Consider the following 21,437-nt stretch of genomic DNA (forward strand, 5'->3'; position numbering starts at 1 on the left):
TTTAGATTGCTTGATAAAAGGAGCATATGGAACCTGTCATTGGCTAAACAAATATTCCAAGGTCTTACTCAAGTGATCAATAGGCACGATAACTACCTCAGTTTTAAAAGATTTTACTGTAAGAAATACTTTAAAGACCACACGTTGAAAAAGAATTATTGTTTATAAATTTCCTGACTAATTCATTATTTTGAAAGCAAAGCTTTATAAACGCAACTTCCTTCATGTTGAACGAATGATGAGTGGGTTTTTCCTTACAGCTTTCCTTCAAGTTGCGTAAGTAATTCGACTCTGTGCCTTGAGCTGTTGTTTCAACAGCTTCAGCTTATAGAATTTTTACTTTATCGCATTAAATTTATGCGGAAGGGGTGGAGCCGTGGGGGTTTTCGTTAAAAATAAAGATAGACTGGGTTTTAATTATTGCAATATAAACTATGGGAATCACTCCTATGCATACTTTAACAGTTGATGCTTAAGAGGGTTGGTAATTTATTATTAAAATTACTGCTCTGTGAATGAATTGAATAAATAATAAAGATAGTCATAAATACAGAGTATAAAATGTGTTCAATGTTAGTATTGTTACTATTTCCAGCTTCCAAAGTTTCATGTATTCACTGGTGTTTTGCAAGTATAAGTAAGTGCATTCAACTTCAGGTAGCTGAAAAGAAATAAATAACTTCTAATTAAATAACTTCTTGAAACAAAATTGTTTTATAGGTGGTATAACTAAGTTTAACCAAAAAAGTATAACTGACTGAATGCTATATCATTGGGTAAACAAAGATGCTCTGTTACATGAATAAACAATTTTGTATAAAATTGAAATATAAGCAGTCGAACAGCACTTTTTGAGCCAGATGACAAGTGCCTCCTCGGCTCTGTTATTTTACGTCTGTCGGAGCCGATTGACAGAGCTGACGAGAGCCTGCAGAGGAAATATTTGATTTTTATTAGTTAGCTAAACTAATTGCAACGGAACGAATGGAGATAAAAAAAGACCAGTCTTGATCTTCTTCTACTCTTATTGACTTATACCTCCCTTCTTACAGGTGCTGTGTGGGATATTCTCACTGTTCGGGGCGTACTGCTATGCCTCCTTTCTTACAGATGCTGTGTGGGATATTCTCACTGTTTGCGGCGTACTGCTATGCCTCCCTTCTTACAGGTGCTGTGTGGGATATTCTCACTGTTCGGGGCGTACTGTTATGCCTCCCTTCTTACAGACGCTGTGTGGGATATTCTAACTGTTCGGGGCGTACTACTATGCTTCCTTACTTACAGGTGCTGTGTGGGATATTCTCACTGTTCGGGGCGTACTGCTATGCCGAATTAGGTACGAGCCTACCTGGATCAGGAGGGGACTATGCCTATGTTTTCGAATCATTTGGTCCATTCTTTGCCTTTCTCAGAATGTGGGTCGACTGTCTGGTCATCAAACCTGCCCTTACCGCCATTCAGGTATAAACGCAGTGTGTTCGTTTCTACATGAAATATGTGAGAGATACATAGATCAGTGACTCTGTAGCGTGTCAGCTAATCTTTAGGTAATAGATGCCACAAGAGCTAGGGAAGAAAAGCTCATCTGACATGGTTTGTACTACACTGATTAGGAGACCTTGAGACCTATCAAGGAGCACACAAAACCTTTTTATTAGCTGTGTGAGGTATTTTCATATAAGAATATGATGTCTACCAACAAAAGTTTTATATACAATAGAAAAGACATACGGTTCACTGGTTTAGTAAGAGAGAGTTAGTAACTTTGCTGCAGATCCTGAGCTAGGGTAGAGAAGTCGCTTGTTAAACCAGACAGAGCATTAAGATTTGGGCTGTCTGAATATGATTTGAAACCAATATACGCCTCAACATCAAATTCATTTGAAGAAGTACATGTATAAATGTGCTAACAAATGCAGTTGTTTTAATCTATGAATGACAAATAGATATTATAGGAAGAGCTTTAAAACGATCATGCTAAAAAATCTGCACTTTTGTCATAACTTTATAACGCCCTACTAGCTACTTAACTATTGTTTGCAGAGTAAGGAAAGGTCTTGTTGATCTATTGTCTCTACTAGAGTGTTACATGAGACGTCTATTGCTTAGCAGCTATTTATTTGGACAGTAAAATAAATTTCTCTAACTGCTGCTGCTGATACCGATGGAAATAGTATGTTGACCAAGTACTCACAAGTTAGCCATGCATTAGGTTTAGTTCTCTGTGACGACTCTGAAAAATTATGTGTAGACACAATTTTTACATTAGAAATACATTTTTAGCTAGTCATGAGCTATCATTACAGCAGTTCTAAATTAGGGAATGCATACACTGTCCTTAGTGAGTAACAACATGCAGACGTCGACAGTAGCACAGTTTGAAGAGTACCTGGAAATTTTAATAAAACCAGTAAACAACAAATTGTTGTTAACATACTATATGGGCACCTGCAAAAGTCTCTTTTAGCATGCCACAACAGTGTATATGTTTTTAATTGGTTTGTAGCCGTTTGAGAAATGTAATAGAAATACCTTTGGACAATTAACAATTTTTGTTTAGGTGTGTCTCTAGAAGCCTTACAATATGCAATGATTGGCAACTTGTCCATTTATGTCATCAGTGCCGCTTCAATGTTCTTTTCAGGGGCTAACAATGGCGCAGTACATGATAGAACCTATTTTTCCAAATTGTGAGAAACCAGACACAGTCATCACCCTGATCGCTATTGTCGGGATAAGTAAGTATTGGCCGGGAGTAATGAACTCCTGTCTAGCCTAATCCTCACATCTTGCGCATCTGACTAATGGATTCATAAAACTTCCTCCCCCCACGCATCACTATTTTTATCATCCCTCCAAGCTTCTGAATAAAATTCTGTCATATCTTAAGAGTACACATAATATATAGCTCCAGAAAATGGGCTGATGCAATGTGAGTTATACATAGATATAATGGATAAGTAGTCTTGCTTGCTGCTAACACCAGTCTATGGTCTACGATCTGAAGTATGGAGCGCTATAAATAACTAGAGTGTTGGAATAGGTTGTAATAGTTGGAATAGTTGTTCTTTTCTGTTGGCAAAAGAGAGTTCTGCTTCGCGCTTCTGCACTCGTCAGGTGACTTGTGTTGAAGTCACCTGACGAGTGCATAAGCGCGAAACGCTACTGACTATAGAAAAGAACATCAAGCTGGAAAAAAACAAGTAACTTTAACCTATTCCAACACTCTAGTTATTTATGCATATATCCCAATGTAGACAGCTCGACTATGTACAGTGTGTGAATTGTAGACTGCCGAAGCTGTGTACACAAAGCTAGTCATATGTCAACACACAGTAGTATAGTAGCGTAGCACCAGCGTATTTTGAGCACACATATATTAGGCGTCTGTTTGTTCAGTCTGATGCCAGGATTGCTTTTCTTTTGTAATAATTCTCATCTAAAGCTCGTAATACCATTTTAAGAAGTCTAACCAAAAGACTATGGAATCAATGCATCAATTCTCAGTATGTCAAAATAGTTCAAACTTTGACTTGTTCATTTTTAGGTAACTGCAAAGCAATTTGTTAAATTACTTGCATACAATTGTAACCAATATTATAATAACTAGCACCAGGGTAGTCCGCTGCGCCATGAGAGATTGTCAAGTTTAATCCCACGACCAAACACGAGCAAAGCGATTGTTGGGGAGATTTATGATAAATGCATATGTGCACACAACTCCCGAAAAATTATCCGTTAACAGCCATGACCAAACCTTTGTACCGAAATCTCATCAACAAATTTAACCATTTTTTCCCACGACCAAACACGAACAAAGCGATTGTTTGGGAGATTTCTGATAAATACATATGTGCACACAACTCCCGAAAAATTATCTGGTAACGGCCGTGATCAAACCCTTATACGAAATCTCATCAAAAACTTTAACCATTTTTGTGTAGAGTCGTTTAAGTATGATAATGATACAAAACACATATAAACCTATTTAAATATATTACCAAGTCTTTGAAAGGTTACTGCAATATCTTAAAACTAACCCATCTGATCGGATTATACACAAATAGACAGATCCTATTATTATAATATCCTATTTAGTTATAAGAATAATCATTCAAATTTACAAGATCGAAGTATATAGTGACAATGCAATATGTTACTGTTATTATTTTTCTAAAGATTTTGTTGATGATACTGCGGCGATGCCCAATATCGCAGTACCCAATATCGCAGTACTGCCAAGCCGTTTTTAATATCTGCAAAATTAAATAATAGGCTTACATTTTCTTATAGATATACATCTATTTCTATGAAAACCGGCTAAAATTTATTAGATTTTTAAATGCAGCATAATTTTTTAGATATAAATACAGAAATCTAGATAAATATCACAACTTCTTGATATTGGTTGCTATGACCAATGATATAAAGCAAACCCTGTATATATTACACAGCAGCTTGTCATTTTACTTCTAACATTGCATTTCTCCTATTGCAGGGAAGAGATATAAACATATAATCTTTTCCTTTCATTATTGCTGTTTGTTGTACATAATAACACCCAGTACATTACAGCTACCATTGCAGTTCTCCTATTGTACTCCAGTGCCATTTGACTGCTAATATTGCATTTCTCAACCTGCAGTACCCTTTCTTTTTTTAATATCACTTTGGTCGTGGGCTGTATGACAAGGGAATTTTTAGTAACTATGTGTATAATTATGTTGAAATGTAGGAAGGCAGTCGATTGGCACAAGGGGTAGAGTCCTGGCCTACCCAAGTGAAAGTCATGAGCTCGAATACAGTTAGAAACAATCTTTTTATCCAAACCTCTGAGCGTGGCTTCAAACAGCAGGACGGACATGGCTCCTATTATAGTAAATTTTTATCAGTTTCTGTCTGTCTTCACATTTATCTGTCCGATGGTTTGTTTGTTTGTTTGTTTGTTTGTTTGTTTATTTGCTTACAGTCTTCTCTTAGAGTTTTAAAAATACGTGTTTATAACTGTGGTACTTGAATAAGTATATCGGTTCACATGAAAAAACAAATAATTTATCATGCATAAATAGTAGATAGTAGAAGCTAATACAGACATTCAATAGACCCATCTATAGATATATGGTTAGATGGGTCTCACAAAGTTAGAGCTTTAACCGTTGAATTCTTTATTAGAATAATAATATTTGCATCGCTCTTAAATTGTAATTGTTATTGCTTGATATCATCATTTATACCATGTCACAAACACATAAACAAACTATAATTTATAGCATAAAGAAGATGTAACTACCAAGTTGTATCACAAACATAAAGACGTGACTTGAAGCATGTATTCGTAATTCTGCTAGTCAGATATATATTTACATTGTTCAGCAATTTATAGATTCGGCCAATCAGATTGCGTAAGTGTAAGATTATGTTTTCTTATTGAACAGTTCTATTTTATGAAATGAAACAAAAAAATTATTCTTGTTTTATAGCATTTACAATTGAAACAAGGCAAATCGACAGGTTTTTGAGATCAAGCTTTTTAAAACTTAAATACCTGTTCAATTTCTATGAAATATTTCAATAAATATTGTTGTTTAGATTTGAGTTTTTTGGCTAATGTTAATAATAAATACTCGTAACTTGCTAATGTAATTTCTTCCTTCACTAAACCCTTGCATATCAATCATGGTAAGTGTTTTAGCACTGTCTATGAAGCGACTTCTGTGTGAACAGCATATAAGTATGAGTAAAATACCACAATAAAAATAATCTTTACTATAATAAGAGACGAATCCGTCGGTCTGTCCGATGCCACATTGAAAACGTTAGGAAAAATATTGCTCTGTCCAGGAATCAAACCCTAATATACAGATTCCCAGCCAAGCGCGCTACTATTGCTTCACTCAACCACCTTGGGACAGCTATGAATAAATGTGTCCATACTTATTACACATGACGATCTCTCACCGCGCACAGGACAGCCAGCAAACTGGTTCTTTATAAAATTTATAATAGTTGTATGAATGCCCCTTTACATGACCGAACTGTGTGATTTCAGTATTGCTGACATTCATAAACTGTGTGAGTGTAAAGATGGCTGCCAGACTTCAAGATGCTTCAACTGTGGCCAAGACCCTTGCGCTGCTCATCATCATTATAACTGGAATCGTTAGAATAGCCCAAGGTAGGTTCATAGACTTGAAGCATCTAGTCTGTTATGAGCTCTGAAAATAAAAGTACTGATTGTACATTCTTTTTCTGCTTACCATCGCATCAACATACAATTTTTTTAAATATTAGGTAAAGTATGGGAAAAGGTTTGATTCTACAAACAAAGCAATTTTTAGCATGCTGTTGAAAGTTTTGTAAACAACACAATTTTGTAAAAAAAGTAAAAAATCTAGTAAGAGCTGAAAAGAAGAATAAAAATATAAAAGTAATAAATTAATAAACTATTAAAAGTAAGGTAGTTTAAACTTCATATATTTTCAGTGACCTTCACATAACCTTCACAGTTCCTCATAGCCAGGCCTCTAAGCTAAGGATACAATAAAAAACTTTTTGATTAATTCTTGCTAGATGCATTTTTCTTTTAGATATAATTTAGATTCTTTTATTCAGCAATTCTTTTCCAAAGTTTTATATACAGTTTTTGTTTCCTCTCCTATTATGTGCATGTATCCATTATATTTACAGGTTTCCTTCTCTATTATGTGCATGTATCTATTATATTTACAGGTTTCCTTCCCTATTATATGCATGTATCCATTATATTTACAGGTTTCCTTTCCTATTATGTGCACGTATCCATTATATTTACAGGTTTCCTTCCCTATTATGTGCATGTATCCATTATATTTACAGGTTTCCTCTCCTATTATGTGCATGTATCCATTATATTTACAGGTTTCCTCTCCTATTATGTGCATGTATCCATTATATTTACAGGTTTCCTTCCCTATTATGTGCATGTATCCATTATATTTACAGGTTTCCTTTCCTATTATGTGCATGTATCCATTATATTTACAGGTTTCCTTCCCTATTATGTGCATGTATCCATTATATTTATAGGTTTCCTCTCCTATTAGGTGCATGTATTCATTATATTTACAGGTTTCCTTCCCTATTATGTGCATGTATCCATTATATTTACAGGTTTCCTTCCCTATTATGTGCATGTATCCATTATACACGTATTTACAGGTTTCCTATTCTATTATGTGTATGTATCCATTATATTTACAGGTTTCAGTTTGTAAGGCATATTAAATGAATAACAATATATACTTATTGGAATATTCCTCAAACATATTACAGTTTTAACATGAAAAGTGAATCTTGATATGGCTTTTCATATTATATAGAGGTTTAGCTGTATTATGTTGAGGCTTGACTGTAGAATGTAGAGGTTTGACTGTAGTATGTAGAGATCTGACTGTAATTTTTAGAGGTTTGGCTGTAGTATGTAGAGGTTTGACTGTATTATGTATAGGCTTGGTCGTAGAATGTAGAGGCTTGACTGTAAAATGTAGAGGTTTGACTGTAGAATGTAGAGGTCTGGGTGATATCTATATAGATAAATGTATCTAGAGAGTTTTGTATATAAGCTAAAATTAGACTAATTACTTTTATTGAAGTATGAATTAATTTAGCAATTCTTTTTGTTTAATATATTTTTGTAGTATTCTACTCAATGATCTTGATTTCATTCTTTACTATTACTTGTATATTTATTACGATTATCATTATTATTGTTACTAATGTCTTTCAGGTCACACAGGAAACTTCTCTGCTCCCTTTGCAAACAGTATAGGCAAAGAAGTCAATGTAGGAACTGTGTCTTTAGCTACCTACTCAGGTCTCTTTGCATACATAGGATGGTGAGTTATCTTCTCCTGTTCTCTAACATGACTTCTAAAACTTTATATTCTATATTAGTATGTATATCTGTTTATTTGTCTCTAAACTCTTTTAATGAACCTAAATAAAGGCAATTGCAATTTATTGAAGTTGTCAACTCCAGTTACAAATTTTTCCTGCACTATTATGTGCTAATTACATGTACGGTCTGTCAATTAACCATCATACTCATGAGATTTCATTATGTTGATTTTTTATATAATTACTTAATTTTGACTGTGCTAAAATTATGTGATTGTTAAAAAGTATTTTATTAATAAATTAATTAAATATAATAAAAATTAATAAAAACAAATTTTTTTGGTAAGCTACTCCGCCATTTTGAGCCTTAAAAAGGCCTCAATGTGTAATAAATACTTGAGAATGACAATCATGCCTGATGACTAAGTATAAACATTATGAGTAAATGCTACTTAATTTAAAGGTTAACTGACATGGGAAGACAATTACCAATGTTAATAATTTCATAATGTTTTTACTTGCTGTCTCGCTAAATGAGTATACAGCTATGTATGATATATATAAAGCATACATATCATATTTGTATATGTCGTGCAAAAAGTAGTGTTTAAAAAGACTAAACATTAAATACTGAAGTTTGTTTTGTTTTACCAGCTTCATCATGTCAATTACACCGAATGTTTCATTATCTTGCTGTATGCTGCTATCCTTTTCTATAGCAGAGTCTTATATTACAATTATGTAACAAGTTAATTGACTCTAGTGTGAAAGTTCTGTATTTATAGAGAAACACTATCCGTGTATATATAATGTACTTATTTATGTTGTATAGGAACTACCTTAACATGGTGGTAGAAGAATTTCAAAAGCCAGCCAGGTAAATATTTTATTCAGGCTGAGCTTTATGTAAGCAGTCTTTATGTACAATTATCTATATACATTTCTACCTTTGTCAAGATATATATATATATATATATATATATATATACCTTTGTCTATATCTATATATAGATATATATAGATATATATATCTATATATATACCTTTGTCTATATCTATATATAGATATATATATATAGATATATATATACCTTTGTCTATATCTATATATAGATATATATAGATATATATATCTATATATATACCTTTGTCTATATCTATATATAGATATATATATATAGATATATATATACCTTTGTCTATATCTATATATAGATATATATAAATATATATATAGGTATATATATAGATATATATAGATATATATATATATATATCTCAGTGTTTGTCTGTTGTTCGTGTCTTCGTTTATAGTGATAAAGTTTTAGGAGCGAAAAATCTAGTTTGCACTGGATTTGGACTCACAACCTCTTGCCAAACAATTACATTGCTATACAAAGGAATAATTGTGGTCATACTCATTACATCGGTTAAAATATTCCTGGTTAAAGCGCTTGGGAAAAACTATTGGTTATTACTAGCAAGCTAGAAAATCATGACTGTGTGAGAGAACATTACTCGCAACGTAATGATTGTTAAGCTGGCTTCTGACATGGCTCTTATTATAGTAAAGATTTAGTCTAGCTTAAGTTACTAGCTTAAGTTACTCAAATTTATCAGGTAATTATTTTATTACCGTGCAACACCGGGCATTCAGCTAGTAATTTATAAAAGCAAAGCTGCCTTTTATAAATATAATTAGTATGTGGTTGTAATCAGCTGGTGTATATTACATTCTATTTCAGAACTTCATGCAATAAATTTTTATATCGCATTATATCTTATCATATTACAGTATACTATGTTATATCATATCATCATTACTGTTATACTATATAGCATTGTTCTGCATTGTATTATATTTCATTGTAATATATTTTATTATATTAAACTGTGTTATGTAATATTCTTCGATGCCATATTTGTTATACTATATTATATTCGGAATTATTATACATTATATTACATTGTATAATACTTTGTATTATATTTTTGCAGAAACCTTCCAATTTCAATATTTGTCTCCGTCACAATATGCACACTGCTCTACACCCTCACCAACGTCGCCTATTTCACAACAGTCAGTCCCCCAGAAATGTTGGCGAGTTCTGCTGTTGCTGTAGTGCGTATCGTTCAACCACAGTCCTTATTTTTAGGGCTATATCTGAAACTGTAAAACCTAAAAGCACCTAGCACGCCATGTACTGGTAACACATACCTCATCTCAGATTTCCAACACCTCAAATACTAAAAATAATTAACTACTTTTTGAGAGACTGTCAAGTTTGCTATCTAACTAACACGGAGGAGAGGAGGAGAAAAATGATTGTTTATAACATGACCTTGACGACAAAATCAGATTACTTGAAATATTTATAACATTTATCAGGGTCAAAAGTTGACACTCACCTCGTGTATCTCACTAACAGGTTGCTATCTGATTGATGCTATTATTTGTTGCTACAGTATATTTTACCTTGAAGGAGCCAATGGCAGTTTACTTACAGCTTCTAGAAGGTTTTTTGTAAGCGCAAGGGAAGGACACATGTTATTAGCTTAGAACGACAGTTATTAGCTTCTCACTGTCACAACTATTCATTTTTTATCAATTGTCATATTTCAAAGAATCAATTACAAATTTTGAGCATAACCAGAAAGTATAAAAAGCCAGTAGCTTGGATCTAACAAAAAAATTTTTCAAGCACTTTCATATAGCTATATTTTTCCTTCAAGTTACCGTGGTTAGCTTAAATATCTTGCTAACTATGTAGCTACAACAATGCACTCAAGCATTTAAGGTTTGTTTATAAAGAGAACAATAACTAGCTAGAACTGCAAGTATATGAGAGGAAAACAACAATCAGTAACAGCGGCTCCTTGCTCAAGCTATGGGAATCGTTCTAGGAAACAAAACAGTCAGCAGTAGCATAAGATAATTATTTTATTTTTATACCTGCATATTTATTTTTTTGTATATTTTTTGTCAAAAAGGTAATCTACGGCCCATTTGGGTAAAAGGTTGTGCTGGATAATTATTATTTCGATATACGTGTAGTTATTTTTATCTATTTCTATATTTATGTGTTTATCACTGTACATTTTTATCAAAAAGTAGCCTACCCTACTGCCCATTTGGAATTTGGACAGAAAGTCGGGCTGTACACTATACAATACTGGCGTTTTTACGACATTTGGCAATTTGCCAACAACCACTTGCATACAAATAGATAAAACCCCAGTCTACGCTGTATTTGTTTCAGACATTTGCCAACAAGATTTATGGACCCGCTGCTTGGTTGATGCCAATATTTGTTGCTATGTCTTGCCTTGGAGGAGCCAATGGAAATTTACTTACAGCTTCGAGAATGTTCTTTGTAAGCGCAAGGGAAGGACATATGCCTCTGATAATGGCAGGGGTGTCAGTTAAACGTCTGACACCATTACCAGCTGTTGTAGTGATGGTAAGTTTACTAACAGTCATACAATCGTTATCCTTAAATTAGTCAGGTAAGTACAAGAGTATAGTTGGTCAGCCTTGATTATTCTCATACCAATAAGCCTGAGCAAGCCTTCTCTGTCACGACTAATCACCCCAAACTGACTCATAAGCTGATTCTTAGAAGTATAGGCTAATTTTTTGCATAACAGGAGATGTAGAATACAAAAAAGTTCACAAATGTTTATCACAAACAAGCATTATGTTTGCTGAAGCAGGTCGAACCAAATGAGAAGATGATCCTTTTTACAGTAGCAGTTTTGAAGCTTTAACAAAAACCATGGAAGTGTATAGAGTAATATGTACAGCTATAATACATGTCATAGTACAGCTAATAGTAATAGACTAATGGTAAAGCGATACATGTTTCTTAACTACTGCCATCTCTGAATACAAGGCAGCTTCAACAACTAGTCATATTCTGTATAGTTGACCTTCATCATTAAAACATACATGTGATAGCCACACTGTAGAGTGCTTGGTATCTTTGAGCATCAGGATAAAAAATTTAAGTGAATATTTTTAATTATTTGAATAAGCAATAATTTATGTCAGAGCAAAGAAAGATAATGTAGGTTGAGAGCTCGTATAGAAGGTTGAGTTAGTCTGCTAAAGACGTTTGCCAACAAGATTTATGGCAAACGTCAATGGCCCCTTGCCATTGACGTTACAAGACAAGGGGCTACAAAAATATTACAAAATTAATGATCTTAGTTTGTGACATGCTCAGAGCAGCAAACTGCTATCAGAGGACAAAAGTTAAAATCTGAAATTTCGTTGTCAGCAAGTAGCAAGAGCATCCGACAAGCGCTGTTGTCAGCAGTTTAGTACTAGCTAGTAAGGTGTGTTGCTCTGTTTTACAATAGAAATACAGAATTCATATCTTGCGAAATTCGTTTTATGTTTAATATATACATGTACATAATCTCATACGCTTGTATCATCTCAATGATTATGTCCATGGTTTGTTTTTGAAAAAATATGTTATATATTTTAGGGATTTGCTGCATGTTTATATGTAGCCGTTGGAGATGTATTCACACTAATCAACTATACAAGCTTTGTCCAGTGGTTCGCTATTGGTCTATCAGTCGTTGCTCTTCTCTACATCAGGTGGAAAAAGCCAGATTTAAAAAGGCCTTTGAAGGTTTGTGATGGCCTATTGTAGTTCAGATGGTCTTAACTAATGCGAGAAGTTGCTTACTCATCGTAAAATATGACATCATGAGCCAAAAATTTGTTCTGAGTAAATGGGATCTGGCAATGGGCTTATAGTGCCTGTTACAAAAATACTGCAGTACTGATAATATATACTACATAATGTTTGAGAGAGTTTAAAATTGAGAATATTCTAATAGATAACAAGTATATTTGCTGATATTAAAAAGTATACAAGGTATCACTTGTGCAATGGGTAGCACTGAAATTACCAAATAAATTATTATTAGAGTTTATAAAAGAAAATGAAATAATGTTTTGTTGATATTTAGAAACTATAGAACGCGTCAACTGTGGCCAGATACAGCGTCATCAGACCTCAAACAGAGTAATACATAAAATTTATTTAAGGCCTTTTTATTATACGATTAAGTAGGGATATCGGGAGCTGTGTGATGCATAATTCAATTCACAAGAGCAGTATTTAAAATACTGTTGAATGTGTTTAAAATACTATTAAATATATTTAAAATGTATTTAAACACCATCTCTTGACTATTAATGCTAAAAGTAAATTACTACAGTCTGTGGAGCAATACAAGATGGCTGAGAACACAGACATACAACTAGTTTTCTGTTCGTCGACTACTGCCAGTTTGGTAACCTGTCAATGTCAATTAACGATTAAATAATCTGAGGTTTATATGTTGTAGATATCACTATTCTGGCCAATTAGCTACCTGATAATGACAGTATTTATTTGTGCCATTCCCTTGATCACCGAACCTCTTCAGGTGGGCATGGGAATCATCATAGTCTGCACTGGCATTCCAGTTTATATTCTATTTGTCAAGTACAGACCTCAAGCTTTAACCAAAAAAGGAGGTAAGAATCACAATGTAATGTATTTTCATTGTATGACTAAGCATAAAATAATAATTTTATAATAAAATAAATTTTATAAAATTATTATAAGTTATTATAATAATTTTATAATAAAATTATTATAAAATAATAATTTTATTATTTATGCTCAAATAGAGTTCAAATAGTTTGGTCGCAGCAGGTTAATTTGTTTGAATGATGGAAATCTATTATCCATCGTTTGTTTATCTCTTCACTTTCTATTATAAAGTACAGAGAATAATTATTTGAATAGTTTATCTTCAGGTTTAGGAATGTAGATGATTAGCTCAGTTGGTTGAGTGCTAGTTTAGTAAGCTGAATATCATGGGTTCAACCCCCATATCGGTCAACGTTTTAGTCATTTCATTAATTGCGTGTACAGAACTTTGTGATTGCATGGAAGTTTGCACATTTGAAAAAACTGCTATTGTCACACAATGTTAAAAAGCCTTTGAGATCCATGCTGCACTTGATTCTTTCAGGCAATTTAATATTGAACCATAAGCCATCTTTTATTAAACGATTAATCCGTGAGTCCTATCAACCGAATCTCAAACGAAGCTGATTTCAAATAGAAGGAATTACAACACCAATTGAGCTTTACCCTGGTAAAGCTTAACAAATTACCAAGCTTTTAGATTAACTCCAAGGAATTAACCGATGACAAACAAATAGCTACAGAATTTAACACTTATTTTACAGAAATATGACCCAGGCTTGCGCGAGCTTTTTCTAATACCAGTAAAGAGCATCAAGCTTTAGGGATAAATACATTCCCAGATTTTAATTTTGTAGAAGTTCATGATTGTACTGTTCAGAAAGTTATTGCAAATCTAAATGAACACAAAGCAGAAGGCATAGATGGAATTCTCGCAAAATTAGTGAAAGCATGTTCTCGAGTTATCAAAACTTTTGACCTACATATTCAACATGAGCATGAAGCAATGTGTTTTCCCACAAAAAATAAAATAAGGCTAAAGTTTTACCCATATTTAAAAACAAAGGCAATATTTATCTAACAAACAGCAGGCAGATTTTATCTAACAACTATAGACCTATTTCTATACTGCAGGTTTTTTTAAAAATCTTTGAGCATCTTATTAACCAAATAATCCATAACTAGACTATTAAAGAAAACATTATTGCAGAATCTCAATTTGGATTTCAAAAAGGGAAAGGAACTTGTGAAGCATTGATAGAATTCACTAACAATAGCCTTGCAGCTTTAAACAACAGTCTATCTGTTTTAGGTATTTTTACAGACTTCTCAAAGGCTTTCGATACAATAGATCACTCTATTTTGATTAATAAGCTTGAGCAAATAAAATTTTCTCCTTCAAGTTTAAAATTTATTCAAAATTATTTATCAAATCGTCTTCAAAGTGTTATATATATATATCTCAGAAAATATCCCAACCATTAGTAATTAAATGTGGAGTAGGCCTACCACAAGGATCCATCTTTGAATCAACACTGTTTTTGCTATATATAAATTATCTTGTAAAGAGTACTGATAAATTTAAAACTATTTTGTTTGCTGATGATACTAACTTATTTTATACCGCTAAAAACTTGAATAAAGATATAACTATAATCAACAAAAAATTAAATTCAATAAAAAATTGGTGTGACCAAAACAAACAAACATTGAATGTTGACAAGACTAATTTCATAGTTATTCAAAATCCACAAAATAAGTTTCGATTAACAGAAAACATTTCCATGAATGGATAAAACATACTAATGATGGATAGCATAAAATTCTTAGGCGTTACAATAAATAGTACACTAAACTTGTCAAGACACACAGAACTATTGAGGAAACAACCTTGACAAAGCTTGGGACTTATTTACCAAGCCTCGTTGATCTTACCAGAAATGCCTCTTTTGCTTTTATATAATACTCTAATTAACAGTAAAATAGTTTATTGCTTGGAAGCATTGGGAAACGCTCCAATGAGCTACCTAAACAAAATTTTAGTCATCCAGAAGCGATTGCTGAAAATAATATATCATAAAAACTCTTATTTTCCATTCAACTCCTTTGTTTGAAAGATCTCGTGTTTTGCCTATACAACAATTATACCAATTAAGAATATGTCTTTTAGCCTTCACATAATTTAAATCTCAAACTAACTTGTCACACATTATAACACTCGTCATTCCTTATTTTCATTACCTCTTCCACCCTCCTCTTCTACTGGTGACCATAGATGGGTTGCATATCGTGTGTCATCAGCATGGAATTCCTTGCCAATTTGGCCAAGGAAAATTGGTAGTCATGATGGTTTTTGAGCTCCTTTAATTAAAGCAGTATTTGCAGGACTCTCCAGGATAGGTTTGCTCCAATTTCTATTGCTTAGACAAGCATGCTTTTCTTTATTGACGATCAATTTCATATGTAACTCGGGCTCTGTGCCTCGAATAGCTAAGCTACTGCGCATGCGGGCCCTCATTGCATCTTATTTTTTATAATCTTAATATGTCATGATTTAATGTGAAATGAAACAAACAAACAATGGAAATTGTAATCTGTCCAATGAAGACCACTCATTTCAATTTGCAGCAAATATTCATAATTATTTTTAATTAGTCCATTACAAAGGTTTATGAATAGAGAGAGAGTGGTAAATATAATTTAAAGTGACCAATCATAGAAAAAAAATATTGGGGTAATCCTTTGTTTTAATTTTAATTATAAATAATGGGAGTTGTATCTATCATTCAGCTTGTAATATTTTAGTGGTAGTTTGCTGCCTCTTGAGAGAACTCTATTTATCTCAAGGCTGTCTTCTGGCCATCACCATGGTTTTCGCTGACACTTAGTGAATATAGCACTCTGTAAATGCATTGCTCGTCAAAAGCTTTCTAGATATTCGAGACAGTGACTCCAGCTTACAACACAAAACTGGTATAAAATGAATTTTAGCTACAGCCATAAAGCTGTTGCAATATATAATATATAAGCAATGTATATCATATATAGCCTAACATATAGAATGTTATGTTTAGAATATAGTTTCTCCCACAAATCAGAAAACCATGCAGTAAGCTTATCACACTGGTTTTTATAAAGACCCACAAGAAGTCTTTTGAAAGCTGCCAGTTGTTAGGCTGGCAGTTTGACTAAAAATGTAATCAATGAGAAGCTCATTGGTAGCTGGCACTGTTGGATGGGCTTTGTAGCACTTTTATTTGCCTTTATGTTGTTCTGAACTTTGATTTGATTCAATAAATTCCAAATAAATTGTATTTTTAAAAAGAAAAAATTTGGAAACTTGAAAATAATTGTTAAGACTGTCTCACCACTGTTTTTCTTGATTTTAGACCAATTATCTGTGTAAGCGTTAGACCCATATTGTGAGCGTATATATATGCGTGTATATATTGTGTATATGCAAGCAAGTCCTCCAATACTAGACAGTATTAACAACTTTCCACCAGCTGTGAAAGTGCTTAGAATAGCACAATTCTTTTTTGAAGATTTGATCATTCTGATGCTCCAAGTTTTCAGAACTCAATATAAAAAAATTAAATATAGTAAATATTTTCCACAAATTTTAAAAGAAGTGATGTTTTGAAGGTAACTGAAGAAACACAATGATTGCAGTACACCAGGTTTGATAGAGTATGTACCTATATTTGTTATACGTAAATAGTTTAGGAAAAATTATTTAAAAGATAAATAGTTTGAAAAACAAATATAGTTCATGAATAGAAAAGCTAATTTAGTGTAAATCTCTTGTTGCTGAGAAGAAGAAGAAGAAGCTTTCTATCTTTGTCTATTTTTGATCTTCATTACTAAGAATTTCAATCAGTGCGTCATTAGCAACTAATGTTCTGCCAGCAGTCATTTTTCATTTCTCTGTCGATTAGAAATGCTCTCAATATTTTAGCAATATCTCAACAACTAATAGTTGATTCAATTTAAAATTTTGAAATTATACTAAAAACATATTACTCACAAAATTCTCAATGTTTGGTAGTTCTATATAAAACAAAAGTGTAAAAAACCAAAGCAAAACTACTCACCCGAGTTTACTAAGGCGTAGGATCTGAAGGGAAAACAATTCCCCAATTACCTAGGGTCCAGGCTTTAAACTGTTAAAACCCCAATAGGTGGCCCTTCATTGCTTCCTGCTTCCTAACTACTGGTAACATAGAGTTAGAGATCCTTCAATAATAATGGTTCAAAAAATAAAAAAGTTTACAAAGAGTTTTATCAACGCAAGTTTCAAATTATTTTAAAATCATCTCCATTTTTTGTCTGCAAACTGTCTAGATTTCTTGTCATAGATAATTTCAATTTTCTGTTGTAGATCAGCTCACACATTTTTTTCAAAAGCTTCTGTTGCTTTATCCGGATACAGACAAGTTTGAGAAATAAGGGTGCTCTTTTATTATCATGTGGAATATAACTTTGAGCACAAAGACACTTTGGTGCAAATAACAACAACGGATCTTCATCCACGTTAGACAGCTGAGTGACCCTCAGTGCACTCATGCAAGAATGGAAGGGATATTTTATGTAAATAAATAAATTCAAGTACAGACAAGTGCCTATGTTATTTTGGTTCACACTATTGTAATTTTGCTTGGAGATGCTAAAGGCGTTAGTTAAAACCAACGTGTATTTGCAATAAAATGTTCTATTTACAAGAATATTTCTAAATAGTCATTGTTCGCTTTAATTAAACAGAGAGAATAAATATTTATTTAAGAACAATGCCTACGCCAGCCACTCCACAAAACAAAACAAAAAAAAACAAAGATCGAAACATTGCCATTCTATTGACAAGATAGAAATGGTTTCACGAACCGTTGCATTAACCATGAAGATAACACTTTTTCATAGGTAAGAGGTGACAACTGCAAATGTATTTCCATCTTACTGTGTCTGATCTTCATATTCATACTCGTAATCATCATCGTTGAGATCCTGGCCAGCTTCAGGGTCACCCGTGTAGCGCACTGGCTCTGCAACAAGTATTGCCAGAGTTTCATAGTTGTTCATAGAGTTTCATAAAGTTTCATAGTTGTTCATAGAGTTTCATAAAGTTTCATAGTCTGAACGAAATCATTTAATGCAACTATTAACTGATTCGTGCTTGAACACTCCTTTTTAAATAGAACTTGTGATAACTGCCAAATAAGCTGCCAAATATCTCAACTAACATTTTGCTAGAATATCCGAGGCACAAAGTTCCTGATTTCACAAACTGCATAAGAAATCTAGAGATGTAAAGATTTAAAAACCATCTTGCGATCTTAATGGAACTTAGAATAGTATCGCGAAAGGGTAGTGGGGCTTTTTCATAGCCATATTAAGGATGGCTCTGCTTGACTTCATCTATTTAACTCTGCACTTGCACAAGTATATTTGTTGATGAAATCAAATAAAATAGTATGCAAACCGTGGAGTACAACCGTATAAGTGTATATGTATCAGATCTTAATCTCCGCCTGACACTACTGTCGATTCTCATTTTCTCTAAAATTGGGGCTTTTTTATATATCATAATAACGGCAGATGCCAACCGATACTACTGATTTTGTAGATCCTAAGGGTTCCAAATATGAGTCATAGCACTTACTGAACATTAATTAACCAATAGGAAGCTTAATTAAAACACTAAAGATGACTAACTAAAATCCTGGATAAAAGTTCTACAGATTTTCAAGACCAAAACGAGTGTTAAATACAGAAATACATAAAATAAATAGTCAGGTACTATAATAGGTTTTCTTCTATTCTAAAATGGCAATTAGTCTCATATATGATTATCAATTGTATACTAGTAGGGTTTTATTAATATATATTTTATATATTTAGCAAGCAATATATTGCTTGCTAAATATATTTGCTTGATACTGTATATGTAACAGTCAACTATTGGGTTTTGACGATGCATATATCATGGAGTATGTTAGCACGAAATTTGGTGACTCAAGCTTGCTGCCGCTAAGCCTTACGTGCAATGACGCTTTTTTAATAGAAAAAAATATAAAGCGTTGCATAAAGTCGCTTATGTTTGAATGGGGCGGAAGTCTGGCAACAAATATAATTGAGCTTATTTTAATTTGAGCCTTTTTGTTTGATGTGGTAATCTACCAGCTTACCTACTTTCACGCATCTTCTAAAATACATAAAATTCAAAAAAATAAGTGCAGATCGTCGACTTTGACTTGTATTTTTCTGCGATTGATTCGAGCCTTGAACCTTCTCCAGCTATTAGATGTTTAGCATATAGTGGTCATGCTACTAATATGATTTTCTTGTTACCTTTTTTAAAAGCAAAATTAAGTTAAATTTTTGTCAAAAAAGTGAACGATTATTATTGACACTGGCTAAAGATGATAGGTAGCCAGTATAATAAAATTAGCAAAATGCCCGGCATTGCACAGGTAGTAAAAACCAGCTGGCAAACAGTGAACGGTAATATAGATGTAGTTGCTTGCCACTTGCCATTAGCCTGGCACATTGTCAGTGGCTAATTTGAGTAAGCTTACTAACAAGAGGCGTGAGAAAAAGCATAAAATTACAATGCGCCATAACAGATAGCAGTTGCGTATTGTCACCCACATAGCAACATATATCAGAAATATAATATAATTTATAATATAATTGGAAAGGTATTCGCCTGGCGAATGGGAGGTTCCGAGATCAGATCTTCTGCAAATTATATGGTTTTTTGACTCCAATATTTAAAAACCTATAGCTGGACAAACTGAAGAACACACAAACTTTGAGATTTATATATATATATAGATTAGCAAAGTAGAAAAAAAAAGCTTGTCTGAAACCAATAGGAACGTATAAGATTTCATTGATACTTAAAATCTGCTTGATTATGGAGCTCTTATGTTGCAATCCTACTTGAAACCGTCACGCTGAAAGAATTATACAGGTTAATTAAGGTTTTTTATAAAATATTGTTTTTGACAAGGCTTGAACTCATGACTATCAGTGTAGAAAACTGACACTCTCTCGCCTGCGCTAATCGACCACCATTTTTGATAGCAAAATAATGTTTACTACAATAAGAGCATTGTTGAAAGAAGTAAACAATATTTCTGCATAAAGAAAAAGTTATAAGGGCAGACTGTGATGTCTATGGTTTTATCTATGAATTCTAGTGCCAGAGTATGTGTTATCTATGGTTTATTTAATGTGAAAAAGTGTGTCCACTCTAAGCGATGCCAGGCTTAATTGGCAATATTATAGCTTTGGTTTTCGATATAAAGTCATCACGATCGATCTGATTAGAAACTCAAACATTCACCTTCGCATGCATGAAGGACGATTGTCTTTAATTAAAATGTTCATTGATTGTTTTCATGAAAGCGGTGTAGCGACTTGCATTGAAAATAAAAGAAATCTTTTGTAAGACCCGGCTAACTGCTTGTGGTCTACAAATATCAAGCCAACAGTCATATCTTCTGCATAACAAGTAAATAAAATAACCCACACTTTGATCCTTTCGTATGCATTAAAACTGTGATAATATACTAAAAATCTTTACTCAACCTACCAGAGGCCATGGGTGTCGACTTTTTCCTGATTTCTTGGAATCCTTCAGGGGTAGCTGCTAAAACGTCAGCCATCTTCACAGATCCTGGTATGTTTGTATCAGGTGCTATTATTGCTTTTGGTGCTTCTGGTATATCTTTCGAGTACTGGTAAGTGTACTGCAAACCATATATAAACCATGAGAATCTATCGCAAGTTTTTAGTTAGCCTCCACTAATTACTAAGGTTCCCTACAGCGATGGTGTAGCGGCACCTGGGTGGGCCACTTGGGTGGGCTGATCCCTGGGTGGGCTTCTGCCGAAGCCCTACGCTGGGCCGACAAGCTGCTCATGTTTCCATATGGTGCTATTATAGTAGAGCGATGGTTGTATGATGCCTTATGTCAAGGCATGCGTCTGTATATGAAGCACCAGGAAAGCAAAACCTATGAGCATGCACACATGTAACGCCATTGGTCGATAAGGCCGTTGC

General features: G+C 33.3%; 1 protein-coding gene across 1 annotated transcript; it reads left to right on the forward strand.

The window, feature by feature from the left end:
* Positions 1-1,302: 1,302 nt before the first annotated feature.
* LOC137390017 (Y+L amino acid transporter 2-like) lies at positions 1,303-18,057 on the forward strand. The gene is made up of 10 exons (XM_068076240.1): positions 1,303-1,461; positions 2,645-2,738; positions 6,050-6,175; positions 7,766-7,874; positions 8,708-8,752; positions 9,874-9,997; positions 11,136-11,336; positions 12,369-12,518; positions 13,243-13,414; positions 17,755-18,057. The coding sequence occupies exons 1-10, from the start codon at positions 1,414-1,416 to the stop codon at positions 17,820-17,822; spliced, it is 1,137 nt and encodes a 378-aa protein (XP_067932341.1). The 5' UTR covers positions 1,303-1,413; the 3' UTR covers positions 17,823-18,057.
* The last annotated feature ends 3,380 nt before the right edge of the window (positions 18,058-21,437 follow it).

Source organism: Watersipora subatra, chromosome 3, assembly GCF_963576615.1.
Source record: "Watersipora subatra chromosome 3, tzWatSuba1.1, whole genome shotgun sequence".
Taxonomy (NCBI): Eukaryota; Metazoa; Bryozoa; class Gymnolaemata; order Cheilostomatida; family Watersiporidae; genus Watersipora; species Watersipora subatra.